Raw genomic sequence first — 17,401 nt, forward strand, 5'->3', positions numbered from 1 at the left:
ATAATAAAAGGCGCTAATTTTCTCTAGTTATGAGGTCTCTGCTTTCTTATCTCTACAATCATAAGGTAAGAAACATCAGAGAAAAAGGAGCAAGCTGGGTTTGCCAAGATTTTGATGAGTCCTGCCAGTGTTCGTCCTCGGCCATCCAACCACATTCTCAGCTCAGAGCTCACTGTAATCCCTTTCATGGCATGAAAACATCTTTGACCTCAATCCATTGGAAATAATTTGCTCTCTAGTGATCTAGATGCAACCACTGGATTCTGCAAGGTCTGAGCAAATTCTGTCCCAAGACCCTCCAGCTCTCGTACCTAACCACCGAAGAGCTGTGCTCAAAACCACCCTGCGCTGCCGCGTGTCCTGTGACGCACCACCAAGTCCCGGAGCTTTGCTGCTTGCGGCCTCAAGTTGTAGGGCTCAAGTGAAACTATCGTGATGGAAAATCTGAACCTTGGTACATCTTGGTTCAATAGCACTGAAAGAAAACGGGCAAACAAGCCAACTGACTGCATGTAGGCTCTCTTGGGACTTCTTTCTTTGTAAGTAAACATATACAGACTATTTTGTGACCAGAAAACATTATGCCTTGTAAATAAGGGCTATTGTATTGAAAACAATGTTCCTGGTATAAGCATCAAATTTGTTTTGAATTTTATTTCAAGTTTTAAAAAACCTGTTTCAAAAGAAACAGATCTGTGTGATCAAAAAGTGGGATTTGGTCTATATTTTAAGCAGAAGAGTCTGGAGGGATCTAGGGTAAAGTGAAATATCTGAGTAGACTTTTCTCTTCTGCTCAAGATGATGGAAGACGTGCAAAATTCTGTTGTCAAATTCAAATTATCCAAGATTAATTCAAAAGAAATCAAAAACTGAATCTCCACAAGCCTGCCAAAAGTTAGACTACCTTGTCTGAATCAATCACTTCGGAACAACCATCTGCTAATAGTCCGTGCGCTGTAACACAGCCTCTTGGAATCTTACTACTCCAGTGAGGGAAAAATGAAAATAAAAGCAAGCAGAAGAAATCCCAGGGGACTGTGGCTTCAGGAGGCGAAAAATTGGTGCTTTTTGCTTGCCTGTCTCTTCCCAGTTTCCTGCCCCCTTCAGCGTATGAGAAAGAGAAGAAGAGTTTGTGCACTTTGGAAACTCGATAGGAGGCAGCAGCTGATCTTCCCATCACCAGCCTAAAAATAATCCACTCCAGGGCTTGGAGCGGCTTCACTAAGTGGAGGAAAATCCTGCCATCGGGATGATATTGATCACATAGCACAACCGAGTGACAATTTGGGTTGGTATTTTGTTTTTGTGTTTACAAAGGTAAGCTACAGAGTTTGATCTAACATTCAGCAACCAAACGGGGCATGCGATGACCCTCCCCCATTATCTCCCACTAACCACCTCCTCCTCCTTCCCTTTATATCTGTGGGACAGGGCTGCTCCTCGTTCTTTCCTGGGATTACAACTCCAATCTCTTTTTCCTTTCCCTTTTCCATTCGCAGGCATTCTCAGCCTTTACCGTCCCCTCCTGCTGATGTTTTCTTTGCTGCTGTTCACAGGGTTACGTTTCTTTTTTTAAACTGTCCTGTCTTGGCATGTGAAGTCGAAGGTTTTACAGCAGGCAGTGTAGCATGCTGATGTTGGAAATTGCATTGTGTTAAGAAGCTTACCAAAAATGAAAAAAGTGATGTATTAGATGTGTGAGGCCACTGCAGATGTGTTTGTGTGAAATGCTTCTCAGTGCCAGCAGCCTGTTTAGCACCGCTGCTGTTGTGATTTTCTCTTTGTGTTTGGAGCCTGATCCAAAAACCTACCGAAGTCAATGAGATTCTTTGCATTGGCTCCAATAACGTTTGGATCAGGCTGCTGGTATATGGCAGTTAGCGATGCGAATGCTGACAAGTATCAGAGATAATTCATCACCTTAAGGCCCAAGGTAACTGGGACAGTGCTTAGCAAGGAAGCAGGGTCTATCTAGAATAGGTGATCGCAGCTTAAATAGGAATAAAAAGGAAAATTATATTTTGTACAGGATCATTTTTGATAAAATAGATTTTAAAGGGGCAGCACTTTTTGCCATTACCTTAGCAGAACTCTTTTCAAATAATGCATAGGCTATAGATCACATAGATTGCGTTAGGTCCAGTGCTTTTAGGAAGGCAAGAAGAACAAACTAGTAGGTTTATAGCTAGGAAAGAAAAAGTTTCAGAGCACTAACCTGAAATCTATTGGCAAAACTCAGAGTTAGGCCTTCCATTGTGCTTATCCAAACCTGTAAATTCATAATTTGTCCTTAGTTAAAATTATCTCTCTGAAATTCAAGAAGAAAAGACAAATTCTTGTTTTCGTAATAAAGTAATTATTCAGAAGATAAGCACTACCTACTTTTGTAAAACTCTGAATACTTTCTCCATCCTGCATCTGTATGCATACGCATATCTGTCTACATATGTGTGTATATATATATATATATGCACATATATGGGCATATAATATGCATTATATATGACCAAAAAAAAAAAATCTGAACCGAGACCGAAGTATGCTCTGTAAGCTGATACATTTTAATTAGGAAGTGCAACTATTAATTTTTTTTTTTAAATATAGGCAACAAAACTACTGAAATAAATGTTTTTCAAAATATTCTTATTTCCCCCAAACAAGGTCCACCTGAGGAGTGTATTTATACTCTTTTCTTTATAGCCATAAGTATCTTGCAGAGCACGCCGAACAGAGTGATAACCCAGGTAAGATGAAACTCTTGAATATGAAGACTTTTAAGTCCACTTTAAAAGACCCTAAGGTAATTAAAATGTCTTTGACTAGAATTCTTACAGTTTTGCACTCAGTGAGGATGTTCTTGTAACTTTTATGGAAATTTAAATTATCTACCATTTTCCCATTGTCTTCTTCACAAATGCTTGTGGAAAATATATCTCAGGAACTGGCTTAGTGCCCTGAGAATCCCCGTTTATGCTTGTTAAAATGAGATTTGTAAGTGTTTAGGTTCAACATATTAGCTACATTATATTCATGTTTACAACTTTGTCCTATTTTTTTTCTCCCCAAAATCTTTTTCTTCTTCACAGTGAATATTTATTCCTGAATCTCCTTTGTACTGTTTTCTGTTTATTATATTATGACTGTGTTTGTACACCGTAGCCCCAAACTAGAAAGTCTCAACTTGCCAGTAATGGGGATTTTAGCATGAACATTTAAATGCTTAAAGGACATAAGTTTTTTTAGCTATTTCATTGCAGACTGAACTGCTGTTCAGATAGTTCACATCCTCATTAAAGTAAACCAACAGGGAATCAGATTCCCAAATGATGTAAAGGGGAACTGAAACTTGCCTTCTACTGGCACCATCATGGGCCCATCCTCTTGATTGTTCTTTCCATTCCTCTCCTCTGCGAAGTTTTGCTCGTGGCTTTAGCTTGTAGCTAACTGCTCAGCAAAGGCCATTTTCAAAGGGAGAAAGAAAAACTACCTCTCAAAACTTCTGACCAGTTCTAGAGTTTGTAAAGACTGAAGTTAAAGTGAGAAATTTGTCAATAACTTTGAAGGACAAAGGCCTTCCAACCTACAAGTGTTAAAACCAAAACCTGCTTGGTACTTGGCACCCCTATTAGGGTGCTGAATGTAGCTAGTACCCTCAGATAGCACGTGCTTGTTACCAGAGTATCTTTATCACATCACTGCATTTCCCTTGACTGAAATGCTAAGTTAAATCTAGTATGCTTGGCAACATTATTATGAAGTATAACATTCGTGCTATAATTAGTAGTGAAGCAAATATATTGTGATGTACTCACTTTGGTGTAATCACTCCATCATAATTTGGTGGCCTACTATATTCAACAGAAAGGGAAATGATCTCTAGGAAAGTTGTTTTTTATAATGACTATGAATAACATTGTCTTCTTAAATGAGTATATGAGGATCTCAACAGTTGCTCTGAACGACTGCTACTACCTGATGAGAAATTGTGGTCAATAACTTCAGATGACCAACAAAGTTCAAAACAACTTGCTAGCCTTCCATCTGTTCTCTCTAGAATATTCACGTTTGGGTTGTGCATTATATTGTTTTAATGTGGCAGTTGGACTACTCCCATTTTTTGCAGACATTGCTGTTTGCTAGACAAAGCCATGTGCCTGTAAAGAAGCCTTCAGCTCCAAAGATTCCAACCTGAATATGAGCTTAGAGAAAAGGTCTTGGCAATCCATATGAGAAGAAGAAGCCTTTGCTTTCCAGTGACTATCCCTTCCTTTGGGACCCATAGATCAAGATTTGCTAAAAAATAGTGGACGTTTCTCTACAGTTATGCCCTATGGCTCAGGCGTCCTTGAGATAGTCCTGCGTGAGTCAACTTGGGAATTGAAGTATGGCACCTGCAACAACTCCGCACCGATGCCAAGCTTGCTGTGAGCAGGGCTTCTTATGTTGGGAACACCACTGTGGTGATTAAGACCGTTAATTCTGAGCCTGAGCTAATATTTGCACATCTCTCTACTAGACTGTGTAGCCTACAGTGAAGCAGACTGCTGAGGATGATGAAACCATCTGGCTTTGCTGCTTAATTCACCTATGTACAGTTCCAGGAAGCCCAGCTTTGTGCTGCTGCCGGTGCTACTGAGGAAGGGGTCTTGGCAGGTGTAGGAGGGCAACTGCTGCTGTGGAATGTGATAACCTCTCTGAGTTGCAGCAATAACTGCTTTTATCTCTCCCATCCATTGACAGCAGAAGTCTCTTTAAATTTCTCCTCTTGTGGCTCTGCAGCCCAGTTTTTCCTCTTTGATCTCTCCCTGCATAGTTACCGTGACCTAAAAACTTTGTCTCCTTGTCTTTGGTAAGGAGAAAATCACCTTTGGCTACACTGTGGGAAATCTTGAGTCAGCTCTGTATTCTGACTTCCTTAGGGCTAATTCAAGGACCTTCAGCATGGCTATTTGTTACAGAGTTAGACTGTTGTTCGGTGTGGTCAGCATTCTGTCTTTGGCAGTGATCAACAACTAGTGCTTGGGAAAAATATAAAAATCTTCAGTGTGTTTAATTACGTACTTGCAAAATGCTCAGCACCGAGCGAAACAAACAGCACTTCCTCGCATAGACGAGATACCTCTATTCACTATTCACTTCTCTACAGATCTAGTTCTGACTGAAGCCCAGCATTGACTTCTTACTAGAAGAGTTAAAGCCAATGGAAGAATAGTTTAGTTATCATTAAGGGAACCAAATTTGGTCAGTGATCAGTCATAAAAGTGTTCCATCTTCCTTTCTAGCTGCATTTTTTGATGAGTTACAACAGTAAGCACAACGGCAATTCTTCATGTTTTTTCTAAATTTGTTGTTCTTCCATTTCACATTTTCATTTCATGAAATGAAATCTGATGGTTTTACACAAGAGGAGGGAATAGTGTCTTTTCACTCTGCCTTTCATTGGTTATCTGCAATCAAGATCTTCCAAAATGTCTTCATTTCCAGGCTCAGTTTTTTGAATGAAAATTTTCAAAACTGAGACTCATTAAAAGTCAGTATAGCTGAGACCCTTTAAAACTCCTTAAAATTTTTACATTTATTAAAGAGCTCTTTATCCTTAACTCCCAATACTGAAATACTGTTTGATAATGCATCTTAGACTCTCAAATTAATCTGAAGCTTTTGAAGTGCTACGTGCACTGTTTGCAGCCCCAAGAATGTGTTCATCTGTAGCTACGATGAACTTTGCAAGCATGGACTCTGAGCGTGGGCACGAGAAATTTTGCCATTATATTACTGAATTTTCCTCTGAAGAAGACTGAGAGTTGCACTCTTTTCTTGGATGAGCAATTGCATCTGGAAACCTGTCAGGGTCCTACTCCTCTTAACTTTGGTGGACCTGTCTAGAGAAATCAAAGACTTGTTCTTCTGCTTTAGGGGCTTTTCTTTCTGTCCTGCTTTGGAAATGAACACAGCTTGTTAAACCTTGAGGCCAATGAAAATGAGCTTCTGGAGGCATGCCCTGATGCAGCAGAAAGTAATAGCTAATTTCAGCTTCGAACCAAATGGGAGTCTCACTTACATTGACTGTAAATGCAAAGCATCCTCCCTTACATGTCAGTAAAATTTCATCCAAGATATTTCCCCTGTCTGTGAAACTTGAGCAAAGTAGAAACTACATGCCATGCTTTATGCCTGGGGTGATGGGCCTGTGTATCAGTGCATCTTCAGAGCCTCCTACGTATCTTAAGTTTTCCAAAAAGCAGAGCAAAGTCCAGTGGTTTGAGTCACGTGGGCAAAACTGTGGAGGGTCTATTAGATCTGCCTTCTGCACCAGAAATGGATGAGAAGGGAATGATGGAGTGGTTTCTTGCTCCCTGTGAAGCAGACTGGAGATAAAATTATTTCTTAAAGCTCCAGTGTTCTGCAGTGTATTTTCATACGCCACTCTTGAAGATACAGAGAACTACTAGCAGCCTGTCCTTTCTTTCACAGGAACATCTACTGCCTATATTCCATTTCGCTTCCAGAAAAATGGAAAAAAACAACAGTTCCCTTAGCTTCTCTTGGACATGGTTTTAATCCTTTCTCCCAGATTTATTTTTGACTGGTAGCCAAAAGCTACACTGGAAGTCAATGATTCAGTGCTCATTTGAACCCAGGATCCTCCTGCCTTTCAGTACCAATCCAACCACTAGACCACAATACCATCTTATACTGTCTTAGAAAAGAGTCCTCTTTGTGGGAAAGGGAGGAAAATTCCCAGCAGAACTCCCTTGGACTTCTGACCTTCGATAAAAACGAGGAAACAACACTTCTGATTTTCAAGAGATTATCATTACCATTATGTTTCTCTTAAAGGAGACATGTCAAGCTTTTACACATTAAAAACAAACAATCTCTGTGTAGTTTTTTTGAAAAGTTCCATATTTGTTTTGCTAATAACTCCTCAGTCTGTTCAGACAGAATTCATATTAACATAACGTTTCTTGTGTTACTAGACTTATGCATTTATGAATATATTTTTATATAAAAATAAAATCATAGGATGATAGTAGTCATATCACTATTCATCATAGAGAATGGTCCAAACTCTCCATCCAATTGTGTTCTACTGAAAACTGAGTGGGTTACCCACCAGCTTTTCACCACAGTAAGTACATGCATGCATTTTTTCAGGATGTAGTCCACGGTATGACTCTGAGTTACGCTTAACTTCTGGCAGTTCTCAGGCCATAAATTGCTAATGTGTTTGGAAAAGGGACTGCATTTATCACATTCTTTTCAATGAAACTCCTTTACAAATTTCACTGCCGTATTTCAATATGGATTACGCTTTTCAGATCCAGCAAAAAATTAGTTAAAAGCAAAAAGGGGATATAGCAGATGTTCAAAGTGCCTCTTTGAACTCTGTTCTTTTGAAGATCTATATGTTTCTGCCCTCTCTAAGGGAGTACTTCAGTAGTTTATCCTTACCTTGTTATGCTTACCTTGTTTAAACAACAAGGCTCATAGAACTAATCTGAAATATTTGAGGAAAGAAGGAAAGTCTTTTTCTCCCCATTCAACTAATTTTTTTTTAAACTGTGTTCATACATGTTTTCATGTCTGTATTGTTTTAATTCCGCAAAACTCATTAATTCCAATGTTGTTGCAGAAAGATGCATTCTGCAAAGTATACGTATACTTTCATATGAAAGTATACATGTACTTATATACATATATACTATACATATACATATATATGAAAGTATATGGAAGTATACATATCCTTTCAAAGTATACATATACTTTGCTGAATTAAAGATATTGTTTCCATTTTAGTATGTAAAATTTGGCAAAAAAGATGTGAGCAAATGAGTTTACACAACCTATTCTACAGCACTATGTTGCTGTGTATAAGTCTCGAGCAAAGACATCAGCAAGGAAACAATTTGGATGCAATCTTGTTTCATCTTCTTATAAAGAAGAATGAAAAAATAAACGATGCACAGGTTGATAAAAGCCAGAAGCTGACCATAACTCTGGGTCATACTATGGCCCACATTCTGCAAGCACGAACGCATAAGCTTATCTTGGTGCACAAAGATAATCTCATAAGAAATCATGGAAGTCAGAGAACTGCTTAGCTGAGGCTAAGCACGTGCATAAGGATTTGCAGGATCAGGCATAAATGCTGATGTACTGCCTATGCAATCTTCAATACAACCTACTTTGGTTAAGAGTTTGGCAATCATCTGTAATGACTGGTGTATGTGACCATTGTTCTATGGGACAATGAAGAAATACAAAATATCAGTGAATGCAAAGCTGCCAAATCACAAATATCAAAGGTTCAGAGCTTGCACTGAGAATGTAGTGTAAAAAATTGTATGAACAGAGATGTTGCACAGAGGATGTTGGCTCATCAAAGAAGCAGTAACACAGGAGTCAGCTTATGTGCATTTCAGTTTTCTTATGAGAAATGGAAATAATGTTTTTCAAAATCTTCTTGTTCTTTCTCTATATTGTCATAAAGCATTTGCAGCATGACATTTGTGCATAGAATGAACACTAGAAGACATAGCATAGTGTATTTAATAAATAGTACTTATAATAAATAGTAAATATAAATAAATATAAATAATATGAACTAGATATAAATAATATTAATTTAATATAAACACAGCCTTCATTCTAATGTGCTTGTACTTGGTGGAGCTCAAAAGATTTTTCAACATACAACTGAATTATTCTCTATGGGTTGTTCAGTGTGCTCCTTCTGTATCTCTTTATTTTATTTGTTTTATGTTTAGCTAAAGGGAATGCTAGCAGTCTTGGTAGTCAACTATTCTTTCTTTTTTTGTAGCAGTCAGACCTTCTGGAAGCAATGAGGCTTGCATTTTGTGGTAACGACAATGCTTCAGCCTATAACATCAGTGCTGGTGTCTTAAGAAATGTCTGCTTTGTGGATGCTCTCAACTTGGTTCCCCATGTCTTCTTGCTATTTATCACTTTCCCAATTTTGTTTATTGGTGAGTTATTCAATGGAGCTGTGCAATCCTACAGACACTTGAGCATGTGTTTAAACTCAGTCATGTTTATATGTGCTTGGATGCCTGTGGTGCAAACCATTGGATGCTTTGTATTTCCCAGTTTTAAGAAAGGACAGAATGGTTTGACCGAGAGGAGGTGACACCAACTCACTTGAAGTGTTGGGAATTTTAAATATAAATCTGAACTAAGCAACATGAAAAGATGGATGAGAACCAGAGAAATCAGATCCAAATGCTTTGAAACTTGTCTCTGGAGAAGTTTTCTTCAGATTTGAAGTTGGCAACTTGCAACCTTTAGCTATTATTAGATATTAGAAGACATAGGGCAGTGGGTCTGAATTTTCTTCAAGTTATGTGCATTTCAGAGAATATTCAAAATGTGCAACTTGGATCTAAGGCTAGGAGAACTGTAGGAAACTTTTTAAAAGAGAGTAATGAATTCTTTTGTCAACATTTGTAAACAGAAGTATAGCAAAAGAGAGAATCTTTTTCCACAGGAATGAGAATAAGAAATTATAAATCTATCTTGAAGAAATTGGGACAGTGGAGTGGCTCTAACTCACATATTATTGTAAAAAACCCCATCTAAACTAGTACTCTAATGGTGCTTTTTCTCTATAGTTGTCTTTTTATCCCAGTTATTTGCAGTGATGAAATAAATACAATTTAATACTTTTCCAGAGCTGTCAAGCAGTGGCATTCTGACTGATTGTAGGCGATAAGGAGACTTGAATAACTGTCAAAAGGCAATAAATATTAATAAAAATAAATATTCTCCTGACAATTGCATGAGAAATGGCATGTCAGTTCTTCCATCTTACCTTCCTGGTGTCACATACATACATAGTAATACATTTCTTCCACGAGGAAGATTTGAATTTGGGACTACATTCAAACTAGAGATTTAAGGACTTCCATTATGCAAAAAGACTCTGAAGTAATTGAATAATAGGCCACAGGAACCTGTCATCTAAGACACTCAGTACCTAGCAATCAAAGTAGATCCAGTGACTGAAAACTAATTAAATAGTTAAGCAAGGGAATAAGAAACAAGTTCTAACAAAAGAATAACTAAAGACTGGAAAATACCCAAGGTATGGAGAACTCTCTCCAACAGTGCTGGATCTTTACATTAGTGCTGACTCTTTCTTTGAGGTGAGATGCAAGTCACCCTTGAATTGCAGGGCTTTCTGCAGAAGTGTTTGGTGGAAACTCAAGCAAGGTCTGAGGGCAGAGACCATGCATAACATTCTGTGTTACTCATCAAGTGGCAGCAGGCTGCTTTAATTTTTTTACACGTATTAGCCAATTAATTTTGAAATAGTATTGCAGCCACTGAAAATTCCCTCTATTTTTTATCATTGTTAGGAAAAAAGCATAATAGCTTCAATTGTATGTTATATATGTACGTAATTCTTTGTGCCTTGATTATCAGGACAAGTAGTTGTTGAACAGAGCATTAAAAGCTGACTGGAGTCCACAGTATTGACTGACTCCAAAACTGAAAATTGATGATTAACTGCGTTTGTGCAGATGTATAAGTAAAGAGGAAATAAAAATGAAAAGCTCCTTGGGAGAGACAAAGACAGGAGCAAGGTCAAAGAAAGCCACATTAGATTACTCAGGAAACTATAGAAAATGCTTGAGATAGATATAGAGAAGAGAGAGTATTTTGTTCCTGCAGTACTTCGCATATTAAACCAGGATGAAATAGTGAAATCCTGGCAGTTTCCAAGAATGAATAAACCTGGCTCTGGTTTATGTGTTTCTGAGTCGACAGATGAGCCTCTAGGCATGATGTGATGCTGCATCCTTGTGTATCAGAAGCATATCCTGGATTTTAAACTCAGTTGGTTTTGGTTTCTTTTGTTTTGTTTCTTTACTTCCCCAAAATGTCCTGTTCTTGGGATTCTCTATGGGCTTTGGGAAGTCAGTCAGGGAATTCCAGCAGTTGCCTTACAGCCATTTGGGCTGACTGACTCAGGACGGCCCTGTACCAGGGTGGGAAGGGACAGCGGCCGAAGCAGGGTACAGGACAAGACTCGCCATCATGAGAGGCTAAGCCCTGGTCAGTCCTCAGCTCCACTCCCCCCAGCGCTGTCACATCCCACTTCTTGCCAGGTTGCTGGCCTCAGAGAGGATTTTGCCTGAAAAGAGTAGGTGCCATCTGAGGTGATGACATGGAAATGGGCTTCTAGATTACTGTGTTAATTAAATCAGCTGAGTCCTGGTGCTGTGCTGGGAGCCTTAATGTGCCAGGAAAGCACAGGGCAAGGAGGCTGGGAAATCGCTCTTCAGCATCCCCTGAGACAGTGCTCCCAGGCAGGCCTGAAACAGAGATAATAAACGTTACTTGTTTGAAGTAAATGTATCTCTTTGACGCCTCATTGGATGATGCAACTTTATATCAGTTGGAAACTTTACCCACTCTTCTCTATGACTGGGAAGGACACTATGACGCCATCACTTAAGATCTGTCAGTCCCTGTTGTGGGAGGGTGAGAGTCTGAGATGTTTCTTTTGGTTTCTCATCTTTGTTCTTGGCCAGGGACCTCTTCTCTTTGATTGCAATTGTGGGAAGTCTGTTGTCCCATTGTCTACAGAGTTAGATCGAAATTATGGGGGGGCTACATGGCAACTCAGACATTCCTGAGTCATCTTATTAGTAACAACAGCCTCCATAGTCTTGTAGGGTTTTTGTACTGATTGTATATTATTAAGTCTGACCTATGGATTAGAATAGGGAATTGATAACCAGATCACTCTCTGGGTGGCTGTGCGATAACCTTCCTCTTTCATTACTATTATTTCCCAGGCTGGGGAAGCCAAAGCTCCAAGGTCCAAATTCACCACAATACCTGGCTGCACTTCCCTGGACACAACCTGCGCTGGATTCTGACGTTCACCCTCCTGTTCGTACATGTGTGTGAAATAGCAGAGGGCATAGTTTCCGATACGTAAGTGACGGCGTTTGGTGGATAGCCAAGCTAATTGCATTCGCTAGTATATAGTGCTAATGTGTGACGGACTGGCTAGTAAGGTGTAAGGAGTTTTTCCCCCCAAAAGATGGGGCATTATTTCATGAACTGTCTGGATTTTAATGGGATGAAGGTGAAATGATTGTTCTTAGCACTTTGCTGTTCTTCTCTCAAGCTATAACAGCAAGTAAATATTGACAAAAGTTAAATCATTCACATGGAAGAAATATTTTTGTCTCTAGGAACGTCATATTTGTCCTTTTTAAATAGATTAGCAGAACACCTGGGAATGTAAAAATGGTGAAAAAAGACACCAAATTCACTAATTTATACCTTCTTTATTTTCAGACAAATGAAATCTCGCCATCTGCATCTCTTTCTACCAGCTATAATGGGATTTGTAGCTGCTACTGTATCCATAGTCTATTACCATAATATTGAAACATCTAACTTTCCAAAGTTACTGTTGGGTAAGTCTAAGTCTGATATTTATGTACTCTTACAAAACCCAGTAGTTCAGCCAAAGTCAGCTTGCATAGATTGAAGATGATGGAATTTGTGAGAATATTAAAAGAGAGAGGAATAATTCTCTGCTCTTCGAACTAGTGTTATTGTAGGAGTTATTGCACCTTTTATAAGGTACACACTGAAAACTATTTTAAAAAATGATCACAAAAGGAAAAGCATTGTATGCCTATTGTATTTCTAGCATGAGCTTTTAGGTATTTTTTAACACTGCCCACTATTTTGAGACAAAAACTTGTCACTGTTTAAGGTGACACTTGTCTTCATTCAGAAGGGCTATTTTAAAAGGTCATTTTTAGTAGTAATATGATTATGAGCCATCCTTGTGCAGATGGCTGTTGTTTCTCAGCATCATTTGCAGCTGATTCTGAGATTACCTAGTCTACTATCTCAGTCAGGAGATGGTCAGAAGAATTTGACTACACATTGCAGGATAATATTTCATAGAAGTATACTGTCCAAATTACCTGTAACTCAGAAACATGAATGAACCATTGACAGATAGAAGCCAAGACGCAGGATATAATTAAACTATATGAACTGTTTTTCAAAATGAGCATGTTTCCATATGCTCACCAGGGATGCACCCTGCTTTTTCAAAGAGGCAATATGATATTTATCAAGTTGAGTGACTTTTACTTCATTTTAATAACAAAGTTCCCCTTCAGATTACCTTCGGTGGACTTTGGTAATTGTGTGAAGACCCACCATTGTGGATCTCTTTGAAGGGTGGTGGCCCAGGAAAGAAAATAGTGACTTAGGAAAAGGAAGTGCAAAACACATCTCTTCAACCTGAATTCCTGACTTTGGCTGACATCACGCACTGCCAGCCTGCAGGCTGGCAATATAGAGGATCACTGTGCCTGCATTGCATTAAGCCATGGAATATTTCTGTTTGAGAGAGCTAAAACTTCTGTAGCACTTGTGTAGTTACTTTTTGTTTTTAATTATATGTGTCTACCTGTTTTACAGCTCTCTTTCTTTACTGGATAATGGCCTTTGTCACCAAGACGATCAAGCTTGTCAGATACTGCCAGGACGGTGTACCTTTTTCTCAGCTGCGTTTCTGCATCACTGGAATTATGGTCATTCTCTATGGGCTGCTGATGGCTGTGGAGATCAATGTCATCCGAGTTAGGGTACATTGTTTCTTTGTCAGGATCTGAAAAAAATACCAATAGTATTTGGGGATAAAGATGGGTCTTTAGTCCCAGTAACTCTGGCTTGTGTCAAGTTTAGGCCCAAGTTTAGCTTAGCTGTAAACGTCTGATTAATTCTATAGAAATCAATGGGACCTGGCATCTCTTTAAAATATATGTCCTTGGTGTGTTCTCTGGACTTAGTGTGTATATGTGCCTGTGTATATGTATAGACACAGAGAGTACATGCATATTTGTGCATGCAAGGGTATATGTGTGTGTCTATGCAATCTATCCAGTATACACTATGTTAATGCAGATAAACTATGTATTGCATGAATGTATAAGTTAGCATACGTTCTTACCCATGATAATTTAAAATATTATTATATCCTAAGAATTCTTTTTTATTGTTATTCAGAAGAGATAGGTGGTACTGTTAGGCTACAGAGCTGTGTCCACATCCCATATTGCTCAATTTCTTCCCAGTTACGTTGTCAAAATGGAAAAGCTTCTATTTTCATGCAAATTTATATTTAAATTCAATGTATAATTACCTTTAAATGCAAATTTGACACTGTAGTTGTATTGTACATGAATTTTACTAAAAATTACCATTAATAAGATAATTCCTGAGCACATGCTTCTATTTTCTTCTCTCCAGAGGTATGTTTTTTTCATGAACCCTCAGAAAGTAAAGCCACCAGAGGATCTACAGGACCTGGGTGTGAGGTTTCTGCAGCCATTTGTCAATTTGCTTTCAAAGGCGACTTACTGGTGGATGAATACTCTTATTATATCTGCTCACAAGAAACCTGTGGACCTGAAGGCAATCGGAAAGCTTCCAATCGCAATGAGAGCACTGACAAATTACGTTTGTCTCAAAGAAGCATATGAGGAACAAAAGGTAACCAAAGATGTTCATGTCATTTTTTGGCCTTAGAAAATATAGTGTCACTTTGAATTTTTTCTGCTTCTATGAAATCCTAATTTTAGGAATTTTTAACTTAGAACTGTTTGTTCCAAGGTGAAACTTAGGCTTAGGAAGTTCCAATCCAATGGTTACTGTTTGGTTTTAAGTGAATTTACAGCAGGGGACAGTTGCCAGATTGATAGCAACTGGAAACTAAAACCATAACAGACTGATCACTTGCTAGATTTAATTTTAAAAGTGAAAGCTTTGTTTAAATCTTATTTAAATCTTAGCTACTTATGACAGCATCTTAAATTAGAAGACATTCTGTCCATAGTTTCAGCTGGAAACACTCATCTTCACTTTTTTTTCCAGAAAGAGAAATAGCCAAAACCACACATCAAGGATAGCCAAAACACTGGTGTCTTAACAGCCTTTTAGTCACCAATCCAAAACATAGCACCATATGGGCTGCTATGAGGAAAATTAACTCCATCCCAGCCAGACACAGTACAAAAACCATGGTTGGGCAAACTCACTGGGTAGAGCAGGAGTTTCCAGAGCAACTTCTGGATGCATTTAAGCAAAACTGTGGTGTTTCATTTGTGCTTAAAGCTGGTGATTTCTGCCAAAAAAAAAAAAAAAAAAAAAAAAGATTTTGTTTTGCAGAAAGGAGGAAGGATTTGAGAGCCTCCCTCCCTGATTTGTACATACATATCGATTCTCGAGCATAAACAGAGAGAATACAGGCATTCAGAGGCCACTTTGGGAAATGTAGCACATAGGGCAAAAGCATATAAATCCCATTCCTGCACATACCAGATAAACATGTTTCCAAGCAGTGTATGGTTTAGAACTGCAATGTGAGGGGAAGCCGGGAAGAGCAACTCTCTGCTCCCATCAACTGATGGAGCTGCAGCCTCCTTTCTGTGCCCTCTGAAATGAAACCATAATCAGTACAATTGTTTCTACTTTAATAGATTTAGGTTGCTTCTCTTTCCTTTTGTAGTCGATGCTTACAGAGTCTAGAGACCAAGACCCTTCTGCTTTAAGAAGAAAACTACTGAGGCATTGGAACTGAGCTTTTCACAGCTAAGGAGAAGTGCATCCCTTAGAGTAGCTCCTTAAAGAAGCATTTAGTGCCTAAATCCCACTTAAAGAGACCAAAGAGTCTTAGGCACCTACATGCCCCAAGGATCTGAGTCTCTGTGCCATTCTTAATGATAGGCAACATGACTGCGTGCAAGCATTTGTCTGTAGCTCATTTATATCTGCAGATACTGTGTGTGCCTGCACAAATATGTGGTTCAGATGCCAAAAGGCAAGTGTGCTATTGCTCATGTGCATGAATGCAAACTTTCAGTGTATAGCTTCCCTTGGCATGCATCATGCACATATGAAGACTTGTGTAAATATACCCATGCAGTTACATGCGCCTACATTTATAAAGCTGGCTTACATCAGATACTTTGGTTTCCGTAGTTGTTTAAAGTCTTGAGATTACCACAGCCTCTAGCACATTTGTGCTAATATTCGAAAACAAGCTGTAACCCTAAAGTAAACTGATACTTCATAGATAAAGTTAAAGTAAACCAAAGGGCTAAAGCCAGTCCAAAGATCCAGGCAGTGGAACTTGTGGCAGTTCACTCCCACGGAGAAATGTGTTGGCTTGTGCATGGTTGGGTCAGAAAACAGCCACAGAATTAGGAAAATTCTTCAAGTTGAAGCGTGGTCTGTAATCTGGAAAAGATGATATGTCACTGTCTCTGCTGCCAGGGTGTATTTTACACTAATCTTCCACAGCTGGTGAGAGGAGCCCCCCAGCATCCTCTGGATTAAGTGGGGTTACCCCTGCCTATGCCTGGAGATAGCTGATCTCAGCTGTGCTCCATGGCCCTGCAGAAGGAAAGCTTCTGTTCTTTTCCACACCCTTATCACGTCTTGATGAAAGATGCTGAACATGACCATGAATATTCTGTACTGTCAAATGCCTTTGAGATAGCTCATGTGGTGTCTTGATATCCTTTCTGCATGCTACGAAAACTGAAACCAGCTGAGGTTCTCTACCAAATAATAGCACAAGGGAAATAAGTCAGGTTAAATTTTGATGACTGTTTTCTCAAAATCACTGTTTTCCAAACCTGTGTGCCAAGCATACAGGAGTGTAAACTAGAAGGTCTGAGATTAAATTTTTATGGCTGCTTTATTCTGCTAAAATAGCATATTGCCACTCACGTAACCATGAAGTCTCTGAACATTAGGTTTGACCTTTGCTTGTTTTCTTTGATGTCAGTGGACAACTCCTGAAATACATATTCAGCTATTCAGACAGAATTCTTCTGGCTTCTGCCATATGAGGGTTTAGACAGTGACACAAGACCTAAGCTAACAGTTCTCAGTGACAAATCTGAATTTGCTATTCTGTTCTAGGTTCTTTTACATTTTCAAACTTTCATCAAGCAGTTCTTAGCATTATGAATACGTTCACTACTCAAAATTCTTTAGTTATAAGTAATTTTTTCAAAGCATGAAATGATTCAATTTTAATATCACTTTCTTCTATATTTTATAGAATTTTAAAACTAGTTATCAGTAGTATAAAACAACACAATACAAGGCTAAATAACTAGTGATCGACATTCTAATTGGCTATTAGTCTGGTAGTCAGTACTGTAAAAGGCATTCCGACTCCTACAGTAAGATATAGGTCATTTGTTACTGTTTTTATAGGTAGTTTGTGTTTGGCATCATAGCATAACAGAGTATATCATAAGAAAACAGTATAGCATATGTTCTTTCAAATTAGACTTTACTATAAAACCACAGGTAAAAC

The 17,401-nt window shown here is 38.6% G+C and overlaps 1 protein-coding gene across 1 annotated transcript in view; it reads left to right on the top strand.

The window, feature by feature from the left end:
- Positions 1–1,215: 1,215 nt before the first annotated feature.
- Positions 1,216–17,401, top strand: part of ABCC9 (ATP-binding cassette, sub-family C (CFTR/MRP), member 9) — a 74,354-nt gene continuing 58,168 nt past the window's right edge. Inside the window, exons 1-6 of the mRNA XM_009697531.1 lie at positions 1,216–1,317; positions 8,828–8,993; positions 11,829–11,970; positions 12,340–12,461; positions 13,489–13,655; positions 14,320–14,562. Coding sequence (XP_009695833.1) covers positions 8,849–8,993; positions 11,829–11,970; positions 12,340–12,461; positions 13,489–13,655; positions 14,320–14,562 — 819 coding nt within the window. The 5' untranslated portion in view covers positions 1,216–1,317; positions 8,828–8,848. The remainder of the gene's footprint in view (positions 1,318–8,827; positions 8,994–11,828; positions 11,971–12,339; positions 12,462–13,488; positions 13,656–14,319; positions 14,563–17,401) is intronic.

This window comes from Cariama cristata, unplaced genomic scaffold, assembly GCF_000690535.1.
Source record: "Cariama cristata isolate BGI_N322 unplaced genomic scaffold, ASM69053v1 scaffold27953, whole genome shotgun sequence".
Taxonomy (NCBI): domain Eukaryota; kingdom Metazoa; phylum Chordata; class Aves; order Cariamiformes; family Cariamidae; genus Cariama; species Cariama cristata.